The sequence below is a fragment of the Molossus molossus genome, unplaced genomic scaffold (assembly GCF_014108415.1).
Source record: "Molossus molossus isolate mMolMol1 unplaced genomic scaffold, mMolMol1.p scaffold_m16_p_2, whole genome shotgun sequence".
In the NCBI taxonomy this organism is placed as follows: domain Eukaryota; kingdom Metazoa; phylum Chordata; class Mammalia; order Chiroptera; family Molossidae; genus Molossus; species Molossus molossus.
In genome coordinates, this window is record NW_023425355.1 from 141,440,507 (window position 1) to 141,458,083 (window position 17,577).

The window sequence follows — 17,577 nt, forward strand, 5'->3', positions numbered from 1 at the left end:
CCACATGAAACAAAACACTCCCAAAGCTGTGTGACAGCACTATTAGGTGGAATTAAAATGCTTTTGGCGTTTCCATCACTCCTTCCTTTACCCCCTTCCTTCTAGTACATACCATCACATTCTCTTAAACAGATCTTCCCCGATGGACTTGGTTTTAGTTCTTTATTTTTCACTGGGGCTTTAAAACAGAAGGTTGCCACTCTCAGCTACCTACACTTGGAAGCTGAGCATTACTGGGAAAACAACTATAAATTTACTTTGGCACCCCCGCCCCCCAACCCCTGAGGTAGCTTAAAGCATTACTGAATAGGTAGTTGTTTTTCGGGAGCAGGAAACTCTTCTTGGCACTTGTGAGACCTGTGAGATGTATGTTTAAGTTTGGTCTGCTCCACCTTTGGATACTGAACTTAACTCCTTTGCTGGGTGAACACACTGTGTAATCTGCAACTGAATAGGAAACATCTAAAGTGATCAACTTGGATGCCTTATGCAACACAGCTGTTAGGCTTTGAGGCAAGGATACTGCTAATAGGTCCTTAAGAAATACCTTCAAAATGGAGAAGAGCTGACTTGAAAAAAACTTCTGGCTTTTCTGTCCATTTCTATGGTGGGCTAGAGTCGGGAAGTAGCATGCATTTTCAGATACCCCATAAAACATATCACGCCATCAAAACATATTACTCCACAATGATGATACACACTATGAGAGAAAGTAGTAGTAGGACTTTATTGAAATGTTTTAGTACAGTGTTGGAAGATCTTAAAATCTTACATTCTAAACCAATAGAAGCACTGCCAGTGATAAATTGCTGGATCCAGTTGACATCTTACCTAACAAAGGACAGTTATCACATGAATATCTGTAAGTTGATTAGTATAAATTAAGTTGGAGGCTGAGTGGCTTTGGTACGTTCACATTTCTCTGGCTTCTCTTTTTGGCTAGACCACCAAGTCTGCCTGCATTTTAGCTGCCCAGGACTAACATCTTCGGTGGTTTCACTTCAAAGTTTCCACACCAGCAGCAATAAAAGCATGAGTACAGGGATGAGATGTTGAACTGAAACCAAATAGCTCAGGTCCACACTGCCACTCTGTCTGGCTAAGTCTAGTCTAATTAGTTAACCAGTGTATTAGAAATACATTAAAACACACACATGACACTAAATAATGTAACAAACAGTTTTCATTCAGAGAATTACAATAGATTTTCTAACATTTTAAAAAAAATCTTCATATCATTCTTTTGAAATTCTTTTATTAGAAATGTTAGATGAAATGATTACCTTCAAATCAACTGGTTTTAGTTGTGTCAACGTGCATGCACTTTTATGCCAAGCTGCCTACTTCTGCGTGCTCATAGCTACATTTCATTTCTCTATGCATAGAAATGCCAAGAAATACAGGTATCACTCATTTATCAAAAATTAAAATTACATAGCATCTAAATAAACTCTTTACACATCTCAAGTCAACTCTTCTTAGATATTGTCAGTCTGTATTGCATAGCTGGCTTTATCATGATCAGGCTGTATCATGTTATCTCAAAAACCATTTTAAGGTACAACTAATGCTCGCTTCTGTGATGACCAAAAGGTCAGTTTCTAACTGGGATTCCACCGCTGCTGCAGTGGATGGAGCTCGAAACCTTAGACTGCTCCCTGTTAATGACTTCGGCAGGTTTTACTGTTTCACCTGCAGAATTTAAAGAATTTATTCTGATCTTCAAGTTTTAAGATTCAGCAGAGAGACTTGCTTACCATTCTATGCAGGCAAATTCTCTTCTTCTGGGGATGTTATTAGGGCCATCTTGGGGAGAAAGCAGTGTTCCCCTCCATGTTCACTCTTGGGCCCCTATTTGAATTTTATTTTAATGAAGGAACTAATGCTTACTTATTTGACCTTTTTTCGTAGGCCTTTCTTACCCACATTTTTCAAATAGTGGCTTTAGTTGAATTAATCAGTTGCCTAGACTTGCCACTTCTGATTACAAAAAGAAAAAGAACACTAGAAATAAAAACTAATGCTGTTTAAATATGCATTTGGTATAACTCACCAAAATCCACCTTTTTATTTACGTCAGTTTGAGAAGACGTAGCAGTTTTGTTTTGGTGGAAATCCACAATGTGAAAATATTGGGAAAAAGGCAAAGTAAAAGGTAGAGCTAAAAACGTCACCTAAAATAATAAGACAACAGGACAAGAGGTGATGTCTAATGTTTACCCAAAAATGTGTGAGTGGTCATCTTAAACTACATAAAATTTGGTCCAAATTAAGCACAATAACAACAATAACAAAAAATCACGGTATTATAAATTTTCTAAAGTTTTCTTAGAAGGACTCATTTTATACAGTGTTTTACCCAAATGTCCATAGGCATTATCATTATATATCTACATAGAAGTCTTTATCCTAGAGTCACCTTTTGGCAACCCTGAAATATATAAATTATGAACTTCCACATTGGCATTTATATACTCAAAAGTTGTGACCTCAAAATACTGACAAGACAAAGGAAAAAGTCACCTATCAGAATAAGTCAAGATGACAAAAATACTTCTGATTTATGACCGTTCACAAATCAAATAACCACCGCCCTCCCCCCAAACTGGAAATAAATGATCTCAAGCTATAGAAGGAGAAACAGTGGATCTTGGAGGATACAAAGATCTGATGCTTTTGCGTTCTAATTGCTGAGTCCTAAAGCTACAAAATCAGATACAAACACACTAGTCAGAAGCCAGCAGGCTTGCTCCATGCTCCCATCCTGGATTTATAGCGGGACATGGCTGAACAGGTAAGACACGGATTCACCATTGTGGGTCCTGCGGATCGCCTCGGCCAAGATCATCGAAATGTCAATAACCTAAATGCCAAAAAGCAAACAAACAAACAAAACAGAAAAGGGGTGAGGAAAGTGCAGCATCTCAGTCATATTTAATTAAAAACCTAAAAACCAGAAAACCTACAATTTCTCTATTTGCAAGACTCGCAACTATCAAGACCTCCCACAACCATTTCTTTTGAGAGGATAGCTTTAGATGGATCTTCAAATTACCACCTGTGAAATCAAACCCCTGTGGGGTCCCAGAAGCAAGCTTTTTGGTACAGATACTCAAAGGCTTTTCAGGATCACTACTAACCAGAAACATCGCATTCTTGGGCTTTTGTTGTTTTTAAATTAATTTTATTCAATTATATGTTACGTTTTTCTCTCTCGGTTTCAGAAAAATGCAGTGACTGTATCATTTAAGAGTTCTGCTGCGATCATTCTAACTCAGGGGTCAACAAACGACTTTTTCTGTAAAGGGCTCGATAATAAATATTTTCTATTTTGTAGGTTACACAACTCAGCTGTTGTAGTGTGAGAACAGCTGTAGACAATATATAAATGAATGAGTATGGCTGTGTTCCAATAAAACTTTATTTACAAAAGCAGATAGTGGGTCATAGCTTGTAGACTCTCAACTGTGGCTAATCAGGTGGACTTGGTGGGTCATGTGTTAATTCTGTTTAGCTTCAGCACAGCCTGCTTCTTACTGGTTTTCTATTATGGTTTTATTCACTTATTGCTTCTGCTTGGACCTCTGCCAGCCTTTCTCAGAGATCTAACGGCAATCAGGCCATCACACATGAGAAGTGGCAGCCGAGGCTGGCGTTTGCCTTAGTGAGCAGTCTCACACAGAAGACTCGATGCTATTTCTTGGGATCTAAGACAATACCTGGATCTTGGAGCAGTGAATCATTTTGTCCTCTTGTGGAATTGTGTTTGTGACAACAACGGCCTCAAAGGAGGCACTATTTATTCTGGAAATAGCCGGCCCAGAGAAGATCCCATGAGTGAGGATAGCATAGACTTTGGTGGCTCCAGCCGAGATCAACCTATAAAACAGAAGACAAAACAAAAACAACAGTCTCCTCCTAGTGTGACTTTAAAAACAAAAAGTGTGTTCCATAAAGGAAAACACAAAACCAATTTCATTCACAGGATCTCGAAGCTACGTGTTGGCAACATCCTTTGTGTGCCATTAAATCCGCGCCTACTGACCTGGGCCTTGGGCTCTGGGAATTCTTTGGTGTGCTGCACCCTCTGGATTACAGTGGAGTAATTCTTCCCTCCCCTCAGCTGTGACAACCAAAAATGTCTCCAGACACTGCCAAATGTCCCCTCAGGGAGTAATACTGCCTTTGGTTGAGAGCCACTGGTTTAAACCCAAACAGTCAGAATACCAGCATTTTGACATACCAATATAAAAAGCCATTGAGAGATTTTATGTTCTCTGTTTTGTACTGTCTTTGAAGGCTGGAGTGAAGGCCGAACAGAAGTGGGGGCCCAAGGAAACCCACAAGATGGTCTCTTTCCTTCTGTGCTATTTCAGGGGACAAACCTCCTAGGACTCTATAAAATCCACTGATAGCTCAACCTTAAAAATGAAAACAAGGCCACAAAGGACCATGGTTTTCTTTCTACTGAGGGAAAAAAAAATGGGCCTATAACCTCTTTCGGTCTGAAATGCCACTGCTAAGCAAACAGCAATAATTAGGAAACATAGGTCCTGTTTTTAAAAGTTGACACTTTCCTCTTCTTTTTAAAAAATATATGTTTTTATTGATTTTTAGAGAGGGGAAGGGAGGAGCGAGAAAAAAATCGATGTGAGAGGGGGACATCAAAGGGCTGCCTTCCGCATGCACCCCTAGTGGGGATCGAGCCTGTAACCTGGGCATGTGTCCTGACCGGGAATCAACCGGCAACCTTTTGGTGCATGGGAGGACGCCTAACCAACTAAGCCATACCGGCCAGGGACATTTTTCCCCTTCTTAATGAGATATCCTAACACTTTCCCAAACTGCCCCTCGTACTTGTCAGCAGCGTGGCAGATTGTGCCACATGTGTCAGCCATGTCATCCACGAGGATGGCCACACGGTTCTTCACGTCGCCCACCAGGACCATCCGGTCCACTTCATTCGCCTTCTTCCTCTCTTTGTGAATCAACGCAAATTCCACATTCAACCTGTCCGCTATTGATGTGACCCTGCGCAGACACAAAAGGACTTGTTAAATATGGTTAAAAAAAAATCTCGTTCTAGTTGTATGTTAGGAATGTAGTAACCAATTTCACTCAAGATAATGAAAGAATCAGGTGTCACTTGTAATGCCATGCCTGGTTTGGGACATGCCTGAGCAACCCATGGGAGAAATGTGCTAGTGATGTGGCCCTGCATTTGCAGCCACTGGGGATGAATGTCAGGGTGCCTGACCACTGGACAAAGCTACTGGATAAGAAATTGATATTCAATTTGTTACTGCTGCATGGTGGTTTGTTGTTGTTACTGTTGTTAATTCTCACCCAAGGATATTTTTTACATTGATTTTTTCAGAGAAAATGGAAGGGAGGGCGAGAGAGAGAGAAACATCAATGTGAGAGAGACCCATCGACTAGCTGCCTCTCCCACACACCCTGACTGGGGCTAGGGATTGAACATGTAACCCAGGTACTTTCCCTTGACCAGGAATCAAACCTGTGACTGTGCAGTGTGAGGGCCAACGCTCCAACCACTGAGCCACACCAGCCAGGGCTGCGTGGTATTTTTTTTCCCCCAATCCCCACCCAAGGACATTTTTTTAAAATTTATCTTTCAGGTAGAGCAGGAGGGAGAGAGAGAGAGAAGAGAGAAACACCAATGTGAGAGAAACCAACCGGGGTCAGGGACAAACTGCAACCGAGGTACGTGCCCCTAGCGGGAACTGAACCCCACACTCTCTGGACTGCAGGCCGACGCTCTAACCACTGAGAAAACCAGCCAGGACTGCATGGTGGTGTTTTAAATCACAGGCACAAGCTACTTGGAAACTGCCATTTGCGCATTAATGGTGCAGCTAGTGAGGACAAAGTCCTGGTTAATGCAGCCACAGAACATGTAGGCCTAGGAAAACAGTCTCCACTATACTCAAGGCCTCGGGAGACTATAAATCGTGGGTCTGGCTCCTCTGCCCATCAACTGGGCATGCTCAAAAGCCACCAGCTCAGAAAGGGCTGAGCTGGCCACAGAAAGAGAAGGTGACAGGCCCGGGCTGTCAGTGAGCCCAGGATATTTTGGATTCTTTCTATTAAAAGCGAGGCTTGCCCTGGCCAGTTTGGCTCAGCGGTTGGAGCGTCGGCCTGCGGTCCAGAGAGACCCGGGTTCGGTTCCCGCTAAGGGCACGTACCTCGGTTGCAGTTTGTCCCCGGCCCTGGTTGGTCGTGCGGGTGGCAGCCACTCGATGTGTCCCTTCACATCGATGTTTCTCTCTCTCTCTCTCTTCCTCTCTCTCCCTCCCACTCTACCTGAACAAAAAATGGAAAAATGTCCTCGGGTGAGGATAAAAAAAAAAAGTGGGGCTTAAATGATGAAAAATGACCACAAAATAATGCCACAGATACAATGTGACATGACATAAGATTCACCTATTGCATTTTTTATAGTAACAATTGTTATATGATTCAATTGAAAAAAAAATGTTACTGAGGGACCAATACACATATACTCAACACACCCCAATTTAGCATGCAGTGAATGGAGGACCCAACCTCCATACGTTGTTCAAGTCCTGGGCCTGTTCACTGCCTTGTCCTCGGATGGCAACCAGGAATGGTACCCATTGCTGCTCTGATCAAGGAGAGAGCAGGCAAGTCTCTGTACCCCAGGTTTTCCTTGCCTGTTTCAGAGAATGTTCAATGACCAGAATTTTTTAATTGTGGTAAAATACATATGAAGTAGAATGTACTGTTCTCACCATTTTAAAGTGTAGGATTCAGTGGCATTAAGTGCACACATCATATTGTACAACCACCATCTCTGATTTCCCAAACGTTTTCATCCCCGCAAAAGGAAGTCCTGTACCCATTAAGCAGTCACTCCCCACTCCCCCCACCTCCAGGCCCTGGCAACCATGAATCTACTTCATCTCTATGCATTAACTTCTGAACTTTTCATATGGATGGAATCGTATAACATGTGGCCTTTTACAGCTGGCTTCTTTTGCTTAACGCAATGTTTACTAGGTTTGTCCATGTTGTAGCTATTGTGGCACGAGAGAACTGAGACACCACCAGAGCCAAATTAAAGCCAAATAGAGAGCAAAGCCAGCCGGTGACTGATCCCCAGTTCTCAGAGATCAGCCCCGACTTTCAGATGATTTTTTATTTTAAAGGGGGTTTGTTACAAACTTCTGCAGCTGGCATTTCTCTTTGGCCTTGGGGGAGAGCAAGCAAGTACAGAGGTGGAGGCAGTTAGCGATAAACAGGAGGGAACAAAGGTGGGAGGGAGCTGAGGCGGAAGGGAACTGGGTGAACTGGGTCAGCACACATCTATCCTGCTGGTCATTTTATTTTCTAAGTTCTAAAAATGAACAAATTCTCCTAGAGGACACATTCATTTAGAGGAGTATCAGGCCAGCCGGTACTTCCTCAGGTTGCCTCTGAAAGCTTCATAGTTGGCCTTTTGTTTGTTTAATCAGGACAAAGTGATAGGAGCAGGCCAGTATAGTAGCACGTGCATTTTATTCCTTTCTGTGGATGAATAATATTCCATTGTAAGGATAGAGCACATTCTGTTTATCCACTCATGTGCTGATGGGCACCTGGGTAGTTTCTACCTTTTGGCTATTGTGAATTGTGCTGCTATGAACATTGGCACACAAGTATATTTGAGTCCCTGCTTTCAAGTCTTGTGGGTACATACATAGGAGCAGAATTGCTGGGTCATATAGTAACTGTGTATAACTTATTTGGCCAGTATTTTACCAGCTTCCAACTTGATCAGAGACTACAGCCACCTTTTCCAGATCTTCATGTTTTTTCTATATTGAAATGAGCAGGAAGACCTGTTACCTGCAGCAAGGGACATAAATGAAAATGAGACCTAAGGTGAGGCCACCTTTACTCCATGATGAAAATAGCTACAATGCTAGATTACAAAGGGGAATATCTTTATAATTGCACCACTGAGCTGGAAAAGTAGTAGGGACCTTCAGAAGTAGAGAATGTAAAAGTATGTTATCTTGAGAAGCTGGTATGAAGCTAAGTTCTTGCCTTGAGGGTTTCTAAGGAGCGTTAAATGATCTTGAGCTTGTTTGATGGTGGAGATATGGGGGATGAAAGAGAATGATGGTGGAGATATGAGGGATGAGAGAAAGCCTAGGGCTCAGCTGAGACCAGAGTGGAAAAGGTGGCCCTGTGTAACACAGGGATGCTGAAGGTTATCTCTTTGGAAGAATGAGTAAAAAGTAAACCTGCTGCCCAGGTGGGGACAAGAAGCTTGCATGTCTGTGTCAAACTCCATACTAAGTGTGTGTATGTGGAGGGGGTGGGGGGGCTAGTTCTCTCTCAAGAGTTGCAAACTACATGTAGGCACTCTTAAATTAAGATTCTTCATCCAAATTTCCATGTTGTGTATGATGAAAACCCACAAGTGGATAATTTAATTCAAAGTGATACTCTAGGGTAGCACTCCAAGGAAGAGGAAATAATGACAGATATACGCCATGGAGGGATGTGGAGGGAGGTAAGCAAAGACATCACTCCATATGTGGACAAATCTAAATAAATGTTGATGATATGAAACCTCAAAAATGATGTCTAATTTGTGGAAAAGAAAAAAAAAAATAAAGTGGACAGCAGCTTTAAAGCACAAAATGTCAGTAATCATAACAGAAAAAGGACCAATTTTTTCTGTTAAAGACAAAGACTGTTGGATTTCCTGAGACAATACCAATTTCAGAGTGCCAAAGTCCATGAAACAAAGGGAAGCATTACTATGATGAGGTCCATGTTCTTCCTACATCAACTGAAACCCAGGTTGCTGTAGCTCCACCCTTCAATTTCTAAATCTATTTACCGCGGGTTTCCCAGCTTAAGGATTTAATTGAGCAAAAAGCAATTTTGAATACTTTTGCCCCATAATCACCATAAAACATATACTACTATCTATATGCCAATTTCATAAAAGTCATTTAAACTCTAATTCAGGAAAGCAAGTTTCTCAGAAAATAAGACAGATTTTCCCAAGAAAAGACTCTTGAAGACCTTATATACAATGTGTATATATATTACAGTGTTGGTTTATTTATTTATTTTTATTTTATTTAATCCTCACCCGAGGATATTTTCTATTTATCTCCAGATTGAGTGGGAGGGAGGGAGGGAGAAGGAGAAAGGGAGAAAGTACAGTGATACCTCGGTTCTCGAACATAATTCGTTCCAGGAGGACGGTCGAGAACCGAATTGTTCGAGAACCGAAGCAATGAAACCCAATAGGAAAGCGTGACTCCACAAAGCGTGACTCTCTCTCTGCACTCACGCTGATGACGCAAGCAAGGCGCGCTGGGCCGAATGAACGCCATTCGGCTCAACTCGGCTCATCTCGGAAGTTCGAGTTCCAAATATTTGTTCGGATTCCGAGACAAAAGTTTCTCGAATCTCCTGGTCGAATACCGATTTGGTCGAAAACCGAGGCGTTCGAGAACCGAGGTATCACTGTACGACACGAGAGGGACACATAGACTGGCCACTTCCCGCATAACCCCAACCAGGGCCGGGGAAGAACCACAACTGAGGTACGTGCCCTTGACCAGAATTGAACCAGCGACTCATTGGTCAGCGAGCCGACACTCTAACCGCTGAGCCAAAAGAGACAGGGCAAGTGACTGATGGTTTATTTGAAAGGACACAGTCCATGGCCCACCACCAGTGTGGCCTAAGTTCTACACCCATGCAGTTGTGAAGTCCAAGTATAACCTGCATTCACACCTCTGCCAGGTGATCCTACACTCCTACCCTGTGAACAAGCAGATCAGCTGGGGGACCAGAGTCAGGGTGGGAAAGAAGCTGAGCTATGTGGCTTTGTGGGAACGGGGGTAAGGATGGGATATGAGTGGGGAGCCCCAGCCACTTCAGGTCCCCAATGCTAATGCCAGAAGCAGGAAATAAAAGAAAATATCCCTGCAAAAAGCAGCCTGGGTTGCTAGAACATTTCTATTCCTAAAGAGCCTATAAATCTTTTGCATGTATATAACTGAGACTTAATACATAATCCTAACAAATAATGTTGAGACAACATTATCACACAGAAATCTTAAGTGGAAAAAGCTAGAAGAAAAATAATTCATAGTTTGACTTCCATTCCTTCTGGACACGTGCTTACATTCTTTCAAATAGAAAACCATTAAAAATGAAATCTAAATTACTTAGCTTCACCAACTTCCTGTACCAGTTTTAGTTAACACTGACTATCTCAACAGTGGCAGGTGTACTTCCTTCTAAGGTTTGTTTTTAGCTGTCAAGCGAATCAAGCTTCAAAAACTACCCAAGAGTGACCTCCTGTGGCACCATTAAGGATTTTTTTTCCCACTGGTAACAAATCAACCCTCAAAGCTTTTTCGAAGGCAGTAAGTTCCAATTTGTGAGCTAGATATGTATTTTCTTTTGTAAAATATGACTTTTTGCATCAAGCAAAGAAGCCACAGATAATGTGAACTGCACATTATCATGTGTTACCTGTGAGGCTGTTCAGTCAGTTGGGAAACAGCTAAGTCCAGAATATGAGGATAAAAATATGCAGCAGAAACTGGGGAAAGGGGAAAAGGAGGTGACAAAAGAATCACCCCTGAAAACCTCTGCCTTTCCTGGCAGGGGGAGCAGGGGTGGGACTGCTCCGAAGGGGTCTGAGCAAATAGCATCTCCATGCCACCTACTTACTCTGATAGTTGATTCTGCCCTTTTTAAAAATGTCTTTTTAGCCTGGGCGGTTTGGCTCAGTGGTTACAGCACTGGCCTGCAGACCAAAGAGTCACAGGTTCGATTCAGGTTAAGAGCATGTATCTCAGCTGCAGTTTGATCCCCGGCCCTGGTTGGGGTTGTGCAGGAGGCAATGAATCGATGTGTCTCTTTCACATTGATGTTTCTCTCTCTCGCCATCCCTCCCTCCCTCTCTATCTGAAAATCAATGGAAAAATATCCTCGAGTGAGAAAAAAAAAAAAAAATATATATATATATATGTTTTTATTGACATTTTTTAGAGAGAGAGGAATGGAGAGAAACACCAATGTGAGAGAGAAATATCACTCAGCTGCCTCATACACGCCCCCTACTGGGGATCGAGCCCGCAACCTTGGCATGTGTCTCTCTCACATCCATGTTTCTCTCTCGCCCTCCCTTCCTTCCTCTCTCTAAAAATCAGTGAAAAAATATCCTCAGGTGAGGATTAACAACAACAACAACAAAACTCCTGCAGAAAATAAAAATACACAAAGGGAAGAAATAAAAACTTGGGGAAGTATCTGCACCCCCCATCCCCACACACATGAGAAACAAAGGTGTGACCTCTTGCCTGTGTGGCTCTCCTCACAAGCCAAACGAAAAGGCCTCCAGTCAACAGAACCATAGGCAAAAGGTAAGAACAAACCTTCATTGAAAATCAACATGCCTGATTACCAACAGCAACCCAGCATCAAAAGGTTTTCAGTGATAGAGACGAATGTTCATGGTGCTTTATGTGCCCACAAGCAAGTCTATGATGAAAAAAAAGAAATAAACCAAGCCAACCACCTCGAACATGTCTCTGAAGAGACATCTCCTCAAGAAAACCTCAGGCAGGTCCTTCAGGAGGTGTTCTAGAAGGCGGCATTGTTGTCATGAGATGAAGACCTTCCAGCGGGCGCATGGGTGGAGGTGGGAGACAGTGATATTGACAATCCTTGCCCTGAGCAGGACTAGGCTAATGTGTGCATTTGTGTCTTAGTTTTTAACAAAAGACTTTAAAAAGTAAAAAACAAATTAATTTAAAAAAAGTAAAATCCTTCTAGTATAAGGATATAAAAAATATTTTTATATACCTGTATAATGTGTCTGTTTTAAGCTAAGTGTTATTACAAAAGAACCAAGAATTTAAAAGAATTTTCAAGTTTATAAAGGAAAATAATTCCAGTAAGCCAAGGTTAATCTCTTACTGAAAAAATATATATATTTTTTTATCCTTACCTGAGGACATTTTTACATTTCTCTTCAGATAGAGCTCAAGGGAGAGAGGGAGAGAGGGAGGGAGAGAGGGAGGGGGAGGGAGGGAGGGGGGAGGAAGGGAGAGGGGGAGGGAGAGAGAGGGGGAGGGAGGGAGGGAGGGAGAGAAAGAAGCATCAACTGGTTGCCGCCCATTCGACCCCAACTGGGGGCCGGGGACAAACTGCAACCAAGGTACATGCCCTTAGTAGGAACCGAACATGGAACTCTCTGGTCTGTGGGCCGACGCTCTAACCTCTGAGCCAAACCAGCCAGGGCTTGAATATATTTTTAAATCAGTGCAAGTGTGCAGTAAACTACAGTAGCCCTAGGCCCTGTTATGTACTAACCCTCACTCACAGAGTCACCCAGAATACCTTCCAGTCCTGCAAGCTCCATTCATGGTCAGTGCCCTGTACAGGTTACCATTTTGCATCTTTCATACTGTATTTCTAGTATACCTTTTCTATGTTGAGATGCACAAATACCACGGTGTTATAACAGCCTACAGATTCAGTACAGTAACATGATGCACAAGCTTGGAGCCTAGGAGCCACAGGCTAGACCATAGAACCTGGGTGTGTAGTAGGCTAGCCCATCTAGGTTTGTGTAAGGGGTGTTCACACAATGACGAACTGGCCTAAAGACACATTTCTCAGAACATATTTCCCACATTAAGTGATGCATGACAGTACAAACACCACCACCTAATGAGTGAGGGATGGAGGAAACTGGTCAAAGGAATGATAATTCACAGACAGTGGAATATTACCCAGATGTACCAAAAACAACGGAGCAAATTAAGTTTTAAGAAAAGCACAGTGAAGAAGTACGCCATGTTACCATGTGTGTGAAATAAAAAGGGAGACAGATACATGTTTGAATAATGTAATTTTGACATGTGAAAGAGGTCTCCAAAGAGGGGGAAATGAGGGATGCTACTCTGTTTGAATGTTTGCTAAGAGCATTCTATTTTTAGACTATATATTAAAAAATGGGGTTGCGATAGGAAAAGGCCACCAACGTTGCTGGAATCTATTATTCTTTTGACTTATTAGCTGCCAAAGTAATTTTTTCTGTTTTAAAAAAAATGACACATATTGTGTGGTTCCACTTATATGAAATGTCCAGAGAGGCGATTCCATGGACAGAAGGTAGATGAGAGGCTGCCAGGGGCTGGAGGGAGAGGGAATGAATGGGGAGTAACTGCTAATGGGTATAGTGTTTCCTTCAGGGATGATAAAAATGTTCTGGAGAATTAGATAGTAGTGATACACAAATCTGTGAATATAATGAAAACCACTAACTGTGTATTTTAATTTTTAAAAAAAATTTTTTAGAGAGAGAGGAAGGGAGAGAAATAGAAACATTGATGTGAGAGAGAAACATCAATCAACTGGCTGCTGCATTCCCCCTACTAGGGATCGAACCCTCAACCTGAGCATGTGCCCTGACTGTGAATCGAACCTGCGACCTTTTGGTGTACAGGACAACACTTAACCAATTAAGCCACACTGGCAGGGCTTCCCTGTCTTCTAAAGCAGACAACACTCATAGTTGTCTTATACCTGGAGGACCTGGCTGGGGGCACAACATGGTGCTGCTCCCCACCCTGGTGCTGCCTGGCTGGGGTCTTTGCAAATCAACTTTCTGCTTCTGTCTTTTACATATCTGTGACCTCCTTCAATGACCACTTCCTGCTGCTGCCAGAGACCCTTCTCCAGCTGTGCCCCATTTTTCCTCCTGTTCTGTGCTGGGAACCCACACAGCAGTGAACAGCAGCTTTGCACAAAGGGGCTCTTCTCAGAATCAGGACCTTCACTTTCTGAACTACTCCAAAGCTTTGAAGTTTAATTTTAGGTCCCTAGCTGGGCTGCAGGTAGATGAGGGAGCCCAATGAGGGTGGGCATCTGCATTTGAAAGATGTCCCAAAGCTTGATGGCCACTGGTCTCTTGTGGCACATTTTACTTCCTGGCTTTCTCACTGGGCTGGGGACAGAGGTCTCTTTTACCTCTCCCTTCTTGGAAGCATCTACCTGGGCGTTAAAACTCCATTCTACTTTTGCTTCCTTCCCAGGTGGCAGGGGCACAGTTCTACAAGGTCACCTTGCGTCACCATGCCCCAGGCAATAGAGCACTCCCTGTACTGATTGTTCCTTAACTCCTTGAGTCTGCAAAGACCTTCCATTTGCTGCTCAGTACCGCTTTCTTATGCCATTCATTGTGCCTGCACTCTGATGCTAACGCTGCAATGTCAGTTTCTGTTCAACTTACTCATGTAGCTAGTAACTGTTCCATCACCACAGAGCTGACTCTCTGCTGCCCAGTGACCTGGATCAGCAGGCACTGGGCCTGTAGACTTGTCTCTCTGTAGCAGCTTTGCAGCCTGGGACCAATTTTAATGAGAATTTTCTCCTTGTAGTGGTTCCCGCACCATGGAGAGAGGGGATATCCTATCACACATGTACATGTGGCACAGACCTTCGCTTTGAAGTCTCTTGGGTGCGTATTTTCTCCCCCCATTGAAAGATCCTGCCTACCTTTTGGCCCCGCCTGCGTCAGGGGAGACGATGATACAGTTCTTCCAGTCGCTGATGTTCTCTCGAATCCACTGCAGGACCGCAGGCTCCGCGTACAAGTTATCCACGGGAATATCAAAGAACCCCTGTGGGGAGAAGTGCGTGTCACACCGCATGCCTTTTGAAGATAAATAAAATTTGAATTTTTTTAATCCAAAGGAAGCCTTTTTAACGATCTCCGTTTTCTTCATTTTAACAGAGTTAAACCAAAAGACACATGTTCTAGGAGCATATTTCAGTTCCATCTGTGATCTGTGGGGACACATTCTATTACTTTATGATTGCCTATATTCTAAGGAATAAATACAGAATGGGTGCAGAGCAGTGGGGGAGGTTTGTTCTATCTCACAGAGTAGGCACGGGACAATCTGGCCTGTTTGCTAGATGAAGAAACTAAGTTATGAAGAGGTTAACAAACAGATTATGACTCTGCCATCCTAATTATTTCCCCAAAGTTGAGATGGAAATATAGCATTTACTACCAAGTAGACATTCCTACTTTCCCAAAACTGCCTGGAGATAGGGGGTGGTAGAGACAGGTGATATCAACATGAAATTATATTTCCAAGTTCAGTAAAGATGAAAAGCCGAGAGTTGTCATATACAAACTCAAACATGAGTCATGTTACCCTCCTTCAAAGACTATTTAACTTGCCCTGGCCAATATTTCTCAGTGGTTAGAGCGTCGGCCCCAACACCAAAGGGCCACAGGTCCCATTCCTGGTCAAGGGCATGTACCTGGGCTGCAGGTTCGATGCCTGGCCTCAGTTAGGGCATGTGCAGAAGGCAACCAATCAGTGTGTCTCTATCACATCGATGCCCCCCCCACCTTCCTTCCACTCTCTCTAAAAATCAATGAAAAAATATTCTCAGGTGAAGATTAACAACAACAATAATTATTTAACTTAACAGTTTGGATTTAAGCACTTGCATTAAGCCTCCAATCACAACCAAGGGCAAGAAAAAAAAAAAGCCAGAACCTGGATCTGAGAGGCATGCAGGTCCATGGTGATGATGTGATCTGCGCCAGCGACTGACAGCATATTGGCCACAAGTTTTGCAGAAATCGGAGCACGACTCTAAAACATAAAGACATGGATTTTATATCAGGAAAAGGGAAGGGAAGAGAAGGATACTTTTAGATTCCTCTCACTAAGGTTTACAAGAGAAAGATAAATCACACCCGATTTACAACACGTTAAGAAAGAAAATTAACAATTTTAAAATATTAAATTATTTAATTAATAATAATGAAGAAAACGTCATATTGTGCCAACAAACAGCATTCATTCCACTTTATTCGCCAAATATTTACTATTTACATATACTACTGCAAAACAATGTGCTTGGCACTGGGGATAGAGAACCAATGTCAAAGAAGCCAACAATTCAACTGTTTACGTGGAATAGGACAATTTGAACCATTCACATTGTGCCAGGAGTGTAGCAGAGGTATTGAGAGAGACAATGGCACGAAGGACATCAAGTTTAAAGAGGCAGGTTGTATGACAGGTCCCCTGAGGAAGCTGCTTTTAAAGCTGGCAAGGGCAGGGACACCAGCGTTCTGGAAAGAGTAGCATGGGTGACATCACCCAGGCTGGCAGATCACATCCAGGAACTGAACGAAGTCCAGTGTGGTCACAGGCAGTGGCCCAGGGGAGTGTGCAAATGCTGGACGGGGAGGCAGGGCTCCATCCTGCCCAGCCCTGCAGTCCAAGGCCAGCTCTTAAAGATGTGTTTATGGCCTGTAGCTGGGAGCTAATGTTTAATGTTACAAATTAAACAAAAAACAGATGGAAGAAAGAACACCTTAAGAAATGATCTGTCCTTTCTAAAGGGACTCAGCACTAGCTAAGCATTTGACCCCTGCCATTTGGGACCACCTGCTGAAAGACTGACATGAGAAGATATTACATACAAGGATGTCAGAGTTCACAACTAGACCATGCAGTCTTCAAGAGCAAAGAACTGGTTTTGGAGATTTTCACACCAACAGCACATAACTCTGTACCTTGCACACGGTATTTATCTTTCATAAATATTTCATAGTAGAAGCTCTAGAACACCAAGTCTCCAAGGTTTCACCATTGGCGTCACTGGCTGTGAAAATTATTTAGTTTAACAAAATCCCAGGATAATTAAAAGGATAAACTGATCACGGGGACTTCTTTGTAACAGAATCGGACCTGCAACACTAGGCAATTTGGGGCACTTCCTGTAATTTTATAACTGGCAAAAGGATTACACCATTCATCTCTCACAGTGGCATTGAGCACTTCTCACTTCTGAGATCAAAACCACAGGATCTCGTGTACAAGTTGGGTTTTTGCACTGCTTTTCATTATTTGGCTCAATACCGAACTGAATCTCACAGAAAACATGATTTACAAGTTAACTGACTTTATAGCCAATAAAGAGAAAAACTAGTGTGACATTTCAACAACGGTAGAGTCAAAGTACAGTAATCAAATATAAAACGTTCGCCTATCCTAATGAAAAACGGAGTAAGGCCAAATGTTTTCTGGGCCAGCCCAACCATGACAAAGACTCTCTGGCTACTTCAGATCTCATTCAATGTAGCAGATGCCAGCCTGCTAAAAGTACAGATTTGACAATCTTGAAAAATGGACAAGATTGTAGAAATTCATGTCAGGACAACGGTCCTCAATTTTTTCAGTTAAAAAAGAAAAAGACATAATTTCATCATTGAAAAGACAACCGAACCTTGAAAATAGTTTCAAAAAAAGCTACAAGTCTTGCCCTGGCCGGTGGCTCAGTTGGTTAGAGCATCATCCCATACACCAAAAGTTGGGTGTTCAATTCCTGGTCAGGGCATATACTTAGGTTGCAGGTTCAATCCCCAGTTGGGGAGTGTACGGGAGGTAACAAATGGTTGTTTCTCTCCCACATCAATGTTTCTCTCTCTCCCTTCCTCTCTCTAAAATCAATAATCTTCACCAATATCCT

General features: G+C 42.6%; 1 protein-coding gene across 7 annotated transcripts in view; it reads right to left on the reverse strand.

Annotated features, from left to right (window-relative positions):
- Positions 1–591: 591 nt before the first annotated feature.
- The window catches only part of PRPS2 (phosphoribosyl pyrophosphate synthetase 2), a 29,277-nt gene continuing 12,291 nt past the window's right edge, over positions 592–17,577 (reverse strand). For 4 of the 7 annotated variants that reach the window (XM_036271338.1, XM_036271339.1, XM_036271340.1 and 1 more), the window contains exons 3-7: positions 15,591–15,689; positions 14,572–14,696; positions 4,858–5,031; positions 3,720–3,879; positions 712–2,863 (exon numbers count right to left, since the gene is read on the reverse strand). In XM_036271338.1, coding sequence (XP_036127231.1) covers positions 2,771–2,863; positions 3,720–3,879; positions 4,858–5,031; positions 14,572–14,696; positions 15,591–15,689 — 651 coding nt within the window. In that variant the 3' untranslated portion in view covers positions 712–2,770. The other 3 variants (XR_004960632.1, XM_036271337.1, XM_036271341.1) reach the window with 3 other exon arrangements.